General features: G+C 44.5%; 1 protein-coding gene across 1 annotated transcript in view; it reads right to left on the bottom strand.

Annotated features, from left to right (window-relative positions):
* Window positions 1-353: 353 nt before the first annotated feature.
* The window catches only part of abi3a (ABI family, member 3a), a 23,810-nt gene continuing 11,841 nt past the window's right edge, over window positions 354-12,322 (bottom strand). The window contains exons 8-10 of the mRNA XM_046043542.1: window positions 3,087-3,203; window positions 2,659-2,787; window positions 354-1,698 (exon numbers count right to left, since the gene is read on the bottom strand). Of these exons, the coding sequence (XP_045899498.1) occupies window positions 1,535-1,698; window positions 2,659-2,787; window positions 3,087-3,203 (410 nt within the window). The 3' untranslated portion in view covers window positions 354-1,534. The remainder of the gene's footprint in view (window positions 1,699-2,658; window positions 2,788-3,086; window positions 3,204-12,322) is intronic.

Genomic DNA, 12,322 nt, shown 5'->3' with positions numbered 1-12,322 from the left:
CTTGCACCTGAAGCCCTGAGGACAGGTGTGTGTAGAGACAGATGATCGACGCTGGAATAAGAAGCTATGATTAAATAAGGTGAACGTCAGTAAATGATCTTATATAACAGGTAGTGCAACATTATTTAGGAGTAACGAACCCAATAATACAGGACGAGCAGAGGAACTCTGTTTATTTACCCATAATGCTGCTCTTCACTCTGGTGTCAAACTGTTTGTCTTCATCAGGTCAAAGTGAAACGACGTGACTCCTGATCAGAGGTCAGTGTGTTTCATCTCCTCACTGACTGTTCTGTGCTTTAATTAAAGTGTAGAGAGGGAAGGAGCTCAGAAATCAGGAGGCAACAACAACATGCTGATAAAGATTTACTGATTTATTGATTGATCGTCTGAAGAAGCGAGCACGATGTCACATTAATAACTGTTCACTGAGGGTCTGTGGCCTGCAGCCCTCAGTGCAGCCTGACAGGCACACAAATACTTACAAATACCTCATTACAGGTCTTACTGAAGTAAAAGTACACAGACGTTTTATCAAGTTTGTTCCAGCAATCAAAGAAAAGACTTTAAATAAAAACTCTACATGTAATATTTAATATATAAAAAGAGTTTGTTGAACTTAAAAAGAGAAAAAGAATAAAGGGTTAATAAACACATTTCTCTTAGTTACTATGCTGAAATATCAGTTTTCTTCTCAGAGCTCACAGGCAGAAGAAGCTCTTCACAGATATGTTTCACTCTTCAGGTCGGGTTCTGTTTGTTTGGCGTCCGGCTGGAAACCTTGAGTGACGTCATCTCTAATCAGCACGGGACGCTCTGTATTTTAATGTCTGCAGCTTCTTCTTTACAGAACTTTTCTTTCTGTCAGTGTCTCTTCTGTCAAACCGTCCACTTATTTTAACACAGATATCTGAGCGGTTAACTTCTGCTGATGCTTCAAGTAATCAGATGGTTTTATCAGATAATAAGAAAACATTCAGAAACAAACTAAACTTAATTTAAATGATTCTTGGATTTATCAGAATGATGTTGTTTCAGCTCTGACGGAGGTCAGAGTGACGTCGAGTTGAACTTCCTCTGAATAGAAAGTACTTCTTCTCTGTGTATATTTACTCTAAGTTGTTGGATCTCTGAATATAAAGTACTTTCTCTCTGTGTATATTTACTCTAAGTTGGTGGATCTCTGAATAGAAAGTACTTTCTCTCTGTGTATATTTACTCTAAGTTGGTGGATCTCTGAATATAAAGTACTTTCTCTCTGTGTATATTTACTCTAAGTTGTTGGATCTCTGAATAGAAAGTACTTTCTCTCTGTGTATATTTACTCTAAGTTGGTGGATCTCTGAATATAAAGTACTTTCTCTCTGTGTATATTTACTCTAAGTTGTTGGATCTCTGAATAGAAAGTACTTTCTCTCTGTGTATATTTACTCTAAGTTGTTGGATCTCTGAATATAAAATACTTCTTCTCTGTTTTGTTCCTGCAGTTCCCGTGTTTAACCTGTGGGGGGCAGCAGAGGGCGGGGCTTCGTTCCTAGCCGCTTGATTGGACGTAGTTTTCGGGGAAGAAGCCCCTGTTGCCGTTGAGAAGCCCCTCACACCAGCCGTCGTCATGGCGATGCGTCAGGTAGATGACGTCGCCCTCGGCAAACGAGAGGTCGTCAGGCTTCAGCGCCTCGTAGCTGTAGAGCGCCACCACTGGACACACGGGAGAAGTGCAGTTAGAGGACAGCTGTTTGTCTCACACACGGATCATCGCTTAGTCTCTACGTGACACGTTAGCATTGCTAATGTTATCTTAGCATCAGCGGCTCACGTTAACGCTGAGTCAGCTGGTGATGTAATGGTCAGCTAAGACCCGCCCCCTCCCCTCCCCGGAGGTGACGGCTGCAGCCCTGAATCTGTTCCTAGCTGTAAGAACTTTAACTCATATCTCCTGTAAACTGTAACTGCTCTCCGTCTGGTCCCAGCTCCACTCGCCTTCCCTGGTTTCCACGGGGGAAAATGGTTCCTGCTACTTTTTTCAGTATCACCTCCGTCGAGGTTTCAAGGTGGCGTGGAAACCCCGCCGGCGTGATTTCCGGCTGAGCTGCTGCTGCTAACGTTAGCTCAGGTTAGGATTCCTAACCCCACCGAGGTCGTCTCGTCTCCGGAGCTGGCGGCTGGAGATGTTTCATTACGTGAACCAGGCAGAACACAGCAGAACCTTTAATGTTTATTCATCGGGTCGCGCTGTTGGACCGGCAGAACTGCAGCGTTCATATGTTTCTGCTTAAGAACCTGACGGCTTTATCGGTTTGTTATTAAACTCTAATCGTGCGTCTCTTCATTAAACTCGCACCAGACGCCGCCACAGCAGTTTGGTACGACGCCGCTCTGGTGACCTGCCACACTGAGTCCAGCTGGAACCTTCTGGTGGAACAGAGGCTGAGTGGGGGGGTGAACACTTTGCATCCACTGGATGACTACTTCAAAATGCTGACTAGGTAACTAGTAAGACGTTCAGAGGGTCACTAGTGCGGCGCTGGCTTCACTAGTGACCCTCTGATGGACGAGTGTGAGACAGATATCAGGAATACAGAGTACTGCGTCCAGGAGTCATAGTACTAGCAGAAGTAGTACTAGCAGTAGTACTAGCAGTAGTAGTAGTAACGGTACCTTTCTCCAGGTAGTGTGGGGGGGCGTCGGTGTCGTAGTCCACTGGTGGCGGGAGGGGCGGCATGATGTCATCAAAACCTCCCTCGCCGTCCAATAGGAGAGGAGGAGGCATGGCTGAGATCTCCAGATCTAAGAACAGCACACAGGCAGCTGTGATTGGCCAATCGGGTTTGAGGAGGCGGGGCTCTGACAGAAAGCAGCGAGCTGATAGGAGCTGACAGCTTTTACATGGTGTGTGTACTCTGACGTGTAGTACTACTACTTAGATGGTCATGGTAATATGCAGAACTACAAATACTATACTTATATACTACAAATACTACTATACTAATACAAATATTTATACTACTGTACTACGTCTAGGTCTGGTACTACAGTACTACAGTACTACAGTACATACCAACAGCAGTATTGCTGTGTTTTCTTACCCAGGTGTTCGAGGCGAGCAGGTAAGCAGAGCCGAGAGGAGGAGGAGGAGGAGGAGGAGGAGGGGGGGTGAGGAGGAGCGCGGGGGGGAGGGTAGGGGGGAGGAGGGGGGATCATCACTGACAGACAGAGACAGAGAGTCAGTACCAACAGCAGGGGGCGCTGCAGGCTCCGCTATCAATCTCAATAACAGACTCAAGCAAAGGCCTGGGGCTCCTGGAACCTTCCAGGAACCTTCTCCAGGACCTCAGCAACCCCTAAAACCTCCCCAAGGCCGTAGCAATTTCTCCAGGCACTCCTTGAACCTTCTGAAACCTCCTAAAGTTTAGGCACTGTTCCAAGGTACCACTTCCTCAATGACTCCTGGAACCTCCTCAAGGACCTTAAATGTTCTAAAGACCTAACTTCCTCAAGAATTCCTGGAAGGTCCTTCAGGATTCTTACAACTCAGAAAGTTTCCTCAATGATCCGTAGACCTCAAGAACTCACATCCAACCCACCCAAGGACAGCTAGAACTTAATCAATGACCCCTGGATCTTAAATCTTCCTCAAGCACTACTAGTAAGGACTCCTGGAATCAACTCAAAGGCCCCTGGAACTTCCCCAGAGACCCCTATCCTCCTTGAGATCCTACCCTTAGATTCTCATTAGTGACTGTTTCAACTTCCTCACTGACCCTTAGAACTTTCTCAAGGACCCTTAAAACTTCCTCAAGGACTTCTTTATTTCTATTCTGTGTGTCAATCTTTCAGCTGTGCTCAGTTTCTACTGGAGGACCACGGCGCTCTCGGTCGGCTTACATGATTGGACAGCAGGCAGGAAGAGAGAGCGCGTATAGCGGCAGCGGGAGGCGAGGCCAGAGCGGACCCTCATAGAGAGAGAGCGAGTGGTGGGGGGCGAGCGACGGTGGCGACTCCTCCTGGGCGGGAGAGTCACTGAAGAAAAATAATCGACTATCATAACTTTTTGTCATGATTAATTAATTTTTTTATTCCTCTCCGGGGAACCATCACCTTACCTTGGCCGGAGAGGTTTGTGTGCCCCTGTTAGCCTGGAGGCTGTGTTGTCAGTCTAGTGCTCCTAGTATGGTCTCCCAAAGCAAAGTGATTCCAGGTGAGGGCCCAGACTGAGAATGGTTCGTAAAGATCCCTATGACCAATCAAGAAAGAGGAAGAGAGACCCTGCCCGGAAGAAGCCTGAGGCCCCCGTCTGGAGCCAGGGAAGATCCACAGGGGTCAGGTGCGCTGCCACATGGGTGGCGGTGAAGGTCAGGGGCCTCGACAGACCAGACCCAGGCAGCAGAGGCTGGCTCTGGGGACGTGGAGCGCTACCAGTTGGATCTGGTGGGGCTGACCTCCACGCACAGTCTTGGTTCTGGAACCGTACTCCTTGATAGGGGATGGACCCTATTCTTCTCTGGAGTTGCCCAGTGTGTGAGGCGCCAGGCGGGTGTGGGGATACTCACAAGCCCCCAGCTGAGCACCGCTACGTTGGAGTTTTTTTTTGGGTCGCCTCCCTACGCCTTCGGGTTGTGGGGGGGGAAACTCTGACTGTTGTTTGTGCATATGCACCAAGCAGCAGTTCAGAGTATTCGGCCTTCTTGGAGACCCTGAAAGGAGTTCTGTATGGGGCTCCAGTAGGGGACTCCATAGTTCTATTGGCAGACTTCAATGTGCATGTCAATGACGTTTCATCAGATTTGAGGCTGCACGTGTTGGACACTCGGGTGAAGAGAGGGGCGGAGCTGTCAACTGATCACCATCTGGTGGTGAGCTGGGTCAGCGGGTGGGGTAAGACTCTAGACAGACCCGGTAAGCGCAAACTGGGAACGTCTGAAGGAGGCCCCTGTCCGCGAGGTTGGGGACATTGAACCTGAGTGGGCAATGTTCAAAGCTTCTATTGCTGAAGCCGCAGCGGGAAGCTGTGGTCTTAAGGTCTTAGGTGCCTCAAGGGGCGGTAACCCTCGAACACCGTGGTGGACACTGGTGGTCAGGGAAACCGTCCGACTGAAGAAGGAGGCCTTCCCGGGATTTGCTGTCTCGAAGAACTCTGAAGGCAGTTGCAAGGTACCTACAAGCCCTAAGGGCTGCAGCCTCTGCTGTGGCAGATGCAAAGCAGCGGGTGTGGGAGAAGTTCGGAGAAGACATGGAGAAGGCCTTTCGGTCAGCACCAATGTGCTTCTGAAGAACTGTCCGCTATCTCAGGAGGGGGAAGCGGGGAACCATCCAAGCTGTGTACAGTAAGGGACTAGGAGGTAATTGGGCGGTGGAAGGAACACTTTGAGGAACTCCTAAATCCAATTGAAACGCCCTCTCTAGTAGAGGCAAAGCTGGAGGCTGATGGGGGATTCTCGCCAATTTCCCTGGTGGAACTCACTGAGGTAGTCAAACAACTCCAAAGTTGCAAAGCCCCAGGGATTGATGAGATCCGCCCAGAAATGCTAAAAGCTTTGGGTGTGGAGGGGCTGTCTTGGATGACATGTTTCACACATTGCATGGAAGTCGGGTACAGTGCCCAAGGAGTGGCAGACTGGGGTGGTGGTTCCCCTGTTCAAAAAGGGGGACCAGAGAGTGTGTGCCAATTACAGGGGCATCACACTTCTCAACCGATAGTTGAACCTCGGACTGAAGAGGAACAATGCGTTTTTCGTCCTGGTCATGGAACAACGGAACAGCTCTTTAGTCTCACAAGGATCCTGGAGTGGGCTTGGGAGTATGTCCATCCAGTCTACATGTGTTTTTTAGATCTGGAGAAGGCCTCCTCTGGGAGATACTGTGGGAGGTGCTGCGGGAGTATGGGGTGAGGGGGTCCGTTCTGAGGGCTATCCAATCCCTGTACATCCAAAGCGAGAGCTTTGTTTGAGTACTCAGCAGTAAGTCGGAATATTTCCAGGTGAGGGTTGGCCTCCGCCAGGGCTGTGCTTTGTCACCAATCCTGTTTGTGATATTCATGGAATGCTGAACAAAACTCAACACAGCGAGGAAGCTGCGAAGTGGAGGAGTTGGTCCCAGGGCACTGCACAGCAGCGGCCCCCTGCTCCCTTGAGGGATGGGATAAATGCAGAGAATGCATTTTGCAGCGTGTATGTGACAATAAAGTCTCTTCTAGATGTCTAAACTAAAGAAACATCCAAAGGTAAAAAGACAAACCGCTCACATTAGCTGAAATACACAAATCTAGTAAGCTAAAGGTTTGTTAGCTTGATATGCTAACCTGTCAATAATGCTACTAGTGCTGCTGCTGTACTGTAGTAAGTTCTACTGAGAAATAATTTGGGACTGTAGGTGGTGATGATGACTGGTGGGCCAAAAATGAATAGCGTTAGTTCACCAACAATCGTAATCAGAAAGTTTATAGAAAGTTTAATAGCAGCGTTTATAATAAAGGTAACGTTATGTCCTGTTGTAAATGTGTTTGGTCTGATATCCTTGGGGATGCAAATATTTGGAACCTAGATCATTTCCATGATATAGGGATTTATTTTTACTTTTAATAAAGTAAAAATCTCTTTTGCTCTCATGACTACATTATTTGACCTGTTCTGTGCTCCACATTATAACCATCCAAACTTTTTTACAATTTAAAAAAGGATGAAAATCTTATTTTGGGTGATAATAGCAAGATATGTGTATCATGTCATGAAGGCTGACTGCTTCCAGAGAAGCAGGAGTCATGTTTTTTCCCACCTGCAATCTAAGTCAGCCCCTGTGAACCTTGTGTCACAGCATGTAACTCTGGTTTCGTCACTGCCTCCCACATCTCTTTCAGGTTCAACTGTTTTTACTACTGATGACAGTGACAGCTGTAGCTGCTGATGCTGGTGCTGTTGGGTAACTTTTGGGCAGGTCAGTACATGAACACCTCTGTCAGTTGGTGATTTAAGAAAGACACTCAAGAAGTATTTAACATTAATGGGGGTCAAAGTTTATCCTAAAGATGAACATTAATGTGGGATCCATTAAAGAAGTTAATATTGTTAGGAGTGTGGTTTGTGTTCATGTTTTCCTTTAGAACTCTGTTTGTGGTTTTGTGTTTCTATGTGTAACCTCGTTTGTTATTTTATTCATTCACTAGTTTTCTTAGTATCTGGCTTGTGTCTTATCTTAGTTCTTAGTTCTGTGCTTTAGTTCATGTTTAGTGTTATTCCTGGTCTGTGTATTTCTGTGTTTTATTATTTGATCTTCTCTTGTTTAGAGTTTTGTACCTTAATTTATTCATATGTTTATCTGCATTTTTTACCTGTTACATGTCTCCATGTTTTCATGTAGTCCTGTCTCCTGTTTGGTCCTGTCTCTGTTCATACCCTGATTTTGCGGTCTTCCCATCTTTTGTGTTTCACTTTGGTAGATCTATCCTTGTGTGTTGCTGTGTACTTTACTTCCTGTTTTATTTTGTAATCTTCTGTGCCTGGTGTTCTTTTCTAGCTTTGCTCCTCTTAGTTAGTGTATTGTTGTCTTGATTATTAGTTTGTTACCCCTGACTGTGTTTTTGTGCTTTTGTTTATGGATCTGTGTCTGCTTGTGTTTTTAGTCATTCTGGTTTATTCTTTATTCTGTTCTGTAGTAGTTTCCTGCCTGGTTGCCTTGCTGTTTCACTGTGTGTCTGCTGAGCCTAAATAGCTCCTCATGTCATCGCTTGTGCGCTCCCTCCCTGCTCGATTGCCTGTGTATATATTGCCTTCAGTTGTTCTGAGTGTTCGTCATATCCTTCGTCGCCTGTGGGGGTGTTCGGCCTTGAGTTCTGTTCTGTGGATTTGGTTAACTCTGCCTTTATGTATGATTTACCTCTGCCGTTGAATTACCTTTGTTTGGACTCTTGCCTTGCGCTCTGTGGAAGCCTGTTTCAGTTTAGTTTTTGGTCAAATAAATCTTTAGTTTGAACTGTATCCTCCTCGCCTGTTTCTGCATTTGGGTCCTACTTGCCTCAGCACTCAGCCCTACCAGTGACAAATATATCCAGCTAATATATGGGACAGTCTAAACTACTAGATATCAGTTGTTGAAGCACTTCAGGTTGAAACTTTTAGATTTATGGAACATCTCAAACTCACAGAAACAGAAGACTAAACACTGAACGATTTCAAAGCTGTGGGAGATGTTTGACAGAGTGAGGAGTTACTTGATGATGCTGGACTCATTAACACAGATTGTGTTCATGTGGACAAGATATTGTTATTACTTGATTAATATAACAATTAATTTATTCAACATGAATCTAAATACGTCTCATTAATAATTCAACATGTTGTTCCATCATCCTGAACAAGAGACACATGAAGCTCATTAGAATAATGAGCATATGTTAAAATGAGTCTAATTTCCACACCACTGCTGTGTTATCATGAACAATACCAGAGCTTAAGTACTTGACTTAAAACTGAGTAACATGCAGTAAGATAATGTGGACCAGACTGGACAGGTCAGTGGTGATGAAGCTAAAGTCTCTGAGTATGCTTTTCACCTAAGTGCACCTCCGTGACGCATTATCTAAAGATATAGTTTCCCTTGATGGCATCGCCCTGGCCTCCAGCACCACTGTGAGGAATCATGAAAGCTGCAAGTCGTGGGGGTAAAAATCTATTCATAGCCCCAATTCAAGAAGAACTCAGCACAGATTCCCTCCAACTAAATGATGAAGCATTCGGTAGAATCCCAAAGGCCACATGTCAAAAGTGTAAAGTAGCGGTTCCCCTGCAGCTCCTGACAGAACACCTCATTGATGTTAGCAGTGATGATAACCTGTCTAATGTCAATAGCGGTGAGTCTGAAGAGAGAAACTGTTAGAATTCTTTGTTTAAGCTTTTTTTTGTTCTACTGTACATTCAAGCTCAGAAACAAAGGTTTGTTTGAAAATACCACTTGTTCTTGCTTGTAACTTCAATTTCTCAACAGCAGCTATGCAGCAATGTCCCGTCTGCACAAGGATGTTTCCCACTGACTTAATTGAGGTACACGCTTCTTCATGTAAGGTATCTATTTACTTCTCATCGTTTTTGTTTTTTCTTTCATTGGCAATTGTCTTACTCTTTGTTCTCTATACACAGTGCAAGTGTAACACAAAACATTATGTGGGTGGTGCAGGAAAGGAGATGCATGAAAGTATTGTCAGTGAGGAAGAGCAGGCAGCAATGGCTGGACCGTCCAGAACTGGTGCAACAGTCACAGATGGTAGGTGCTGCTCGGGGTTAGCAGTGGTGTAGGAAAGTTAAACAGTGGCAAACCTCACCCTTTTCTTTAATCTTTCAAACTTTACCTTGTGTTACAGGAGATGCTGCTATTGGACAGGGTGTAACGTGCTTTTTTTCATGCATGCATGGAAAAGATGAAGTCTGCGTTTTGCATCAATTTTGGTTTGTATGTTATATGTTGCAAATGCTGTATTTATTTTAGGTTAGTTTAGGTTAGGTCAAAGGATTTTACTAAATGCCTATATAGATGAGATGAGGGTCTCTAGTCCATGACAACGCTAACATACAGTCTGACAACAATTCACCCTCATATTGATACCTAAAGGGAATTGCCTTTGCATGCCTTTGTACTATGAAAGGAAGCCTATTCTTATTGTTATTTAATGATTTTAATGTCTTGAACAGCAAACTGCAATGTTACACTGCTTTTTGAAGGACAGCCCGACCAGTTAGTCCCTCAGCTTCTCACTTTCTTGTGGAAAGCGATATGTTCATTGTGGCGGGGAGAATGGTAGGCCACTCCTTTCTTCATGGAGGACCATGCCTGTCCGGGACTCGGCCCTGCTGTTGTTCATGTCCTGCTTGGCGGGAGTCCTGAAACTGCGACTGTTACACTAGAGGACTGTCCAGACCTGGACATCAGGGAAACAATCAGGCTTGTATGGTTATTTGTTTTTTCTAATTAAGCTTTTTCCTTCATAGATATACACAGAAAAGGTGCCACATTGTGCATAACATATTATGCACAATGTGGCACCTTTTCTTTGTATCCTTGATGCATCTCTCATGACTAACTCAAGCTTGTCAAATGAATTGATGATTGATTTCTAATATTGTAAATGTAGTATTATACAAAAAATCCTGATTCTAGAGCGACTCAATCTGTGAGTAAAATATTCAGAGAGTGGTGCTTATTTGGACCCACTGCGTTACACTTAATAGTGTGTTATATTCAGTACTATTCAGTACACTACGTGCACATAGTATCCGGCATGGCGCATCTTTTTTCCATCTCCTTATTTGCTTGCCTCTGTCTTGAAGCTTGAAAGGGAAGCCAAACTCTCCGATAAGGATAAAATAGGTGTCCAGGACTTGGCCTATGCCTGGGACCTCCCTTCCCTAAGATCAACAGGAGATGGCTTTTTGAGAAGCTATTGATCCATGCTGTAAGTGAAATTTTGGGAGCTGTCTATTATAAGTTAAAGGAGAAAGTTAGGAGTGGCAATTACATGTTTTTTACATGTGAATATGTATAATATTGACATTTCTGGTTCATTTATTCTTCGGGGGGAGATTACAGTTGATGTAAAATGTATCATTTATGTCCCAGGAAACAAAAGATATGTAATATTGCAGTTTTAGCAAGGACAGTATCATTTTACTTCATTCACCAGTGGATAGAAACTAAAAAATATTTTTCTTTGTCTAGTAACTTACTTCCTGAGCTTGCTTTAGGATAAGGAATGTTATGCGTTCTACCTTCTGTGTCATATTACATTACAGGTAATCGGAGGGGTCACAAGACAAATTAAGCAGCTGAGACGAGGTCTGAAAGAAACCCCAATGTGGACAGCGCTGACCCAACGACCTGACACAGTGGCCTTGCTTTTTCCAAAAGAGGGAGCAGGGTGTTTCAGCCCTGAGGTAAACTCTGATCTTTAAATGTTTTTGTTTTTTTAAATAATATGGTTCATTCCTGGTCGGTATCTATTACTATCACATAACCAGAACCCACAGGCTTCTTGAGTGCATTACACGGCCGCGTGAAGATAACGACGGCGACGACGACGATTGTTCTGGTGACAGCAAATGCCGCATGTCCGGCTATCTTCAACAGTTTATTGCTAATGGTAGGTTTACAGGTTTATGATGTGCATGAAGTTATTTCCTTTGGCTTATGTAAAACAAATCAGAATAACAGAAAAATCCTGGACAAATGTGGCAATTAGAAGAACTTGAAGGCGTAAAATTTGTGCAATGTCTTCTTAAGGCAAATATTTTAGGCCCTTAAGGACAGTTATTGTTCAGATGGTCTTCACATGTCCTGTCTTGTTTGAAAACAACACTGTTGTCCTTGGTTGTTACAATTTGTCAACAGCAATTAAACTGCAATGTCCTGTTTCCCTGTTGTCCTTACTCTTTTTTGAGTTTAAAAGTTAATAGTCATTCTGATTCTCAGATCAGATCTTTCACAGAGAAAGAAAATGCTCACAAAATTGTACAGCAGCGATGTAAATATCACAGCCAAAGGACTGGGATGTAGCTCTTGGATTGACTGTCTTTCTTAAAGCTGTCATTTGTCCATCTGCCAGTTGACTTTCTGTGTCTGGGACAATGATGCTCAAGTGGTCATTATGAGGAAGTCCGCTGCTTTCCCATCAATATCGGGAGTGTCCAAACCCTACAAACAGAACATTTTTTAATTGTATGCAGTATTCATTTTTTGGTAGATAAACATTAGGCACAGTTTACAATACTATTTGCGATGGCATGTAACGTGAACCACACTATTCATTAAAATCACATATTTGCATGTACCTCTGTGTCGTCTGGTCCAGGAATTGGCTGATGAATAAGACCCAGCACCCACAGCTGGTTAGGGGTCCTGTGGCTTTCTGTCCTTAACTCGTGATTGTCCCACCCACTGCCAAAAGTATCTAGGTCGTCCTGCAGGTGTGGCAGGAAGACAATTCCATTCTAGAAGTGAAACTTGTATAATGTATACATTCATTCAATTCAATTTTATTTATATAGCGCCAAATCACAACAACAGTTATCTCACAGCGCTTTTCATAAAAGAGCAGGTCTAGACCGTACTCTATGATGCTATTTACAGAAGCCCAACAGTTCCCACCAAGAGCAAGCACTAGGAGACAGAGGCAAGGAAAAACTTCCTTTAAGAGGCAGAAACCTCGAGCAGAACCATGGCTCAGGGTGGGCGGCCATCTGCCTCCACCGGTTGGGATGAAGGAGAGAGAGAGAGAGAGAGGGAGAGAGAGAGAGAGGGAGAGAGAGAGAGAGAGAGAGAGAGAGAGGGAGAGAGGGGAGGG

Source organism: Micropterus dolomieu, linkage group LG02 (assembly GCF_021292245.1).
Source record: "Micropterus dolomieu isolate WLL.071019.BEF.003 ecotype Adirondacks linkage group LG02, ASM2129224v1, whole genome shotgun sequence".
Taxonomy (NCBI): Eukaryota; Metazoa; Chordata; class Actinopteri; order Centrarchiformes; family Centrarchidae; genus Micropterus; species Micropterus dolomieu.
Note: the sequence above shows the minus strand (reverse complement) of the source record. Positions and strands in the feature narration are given on the sequence as shown.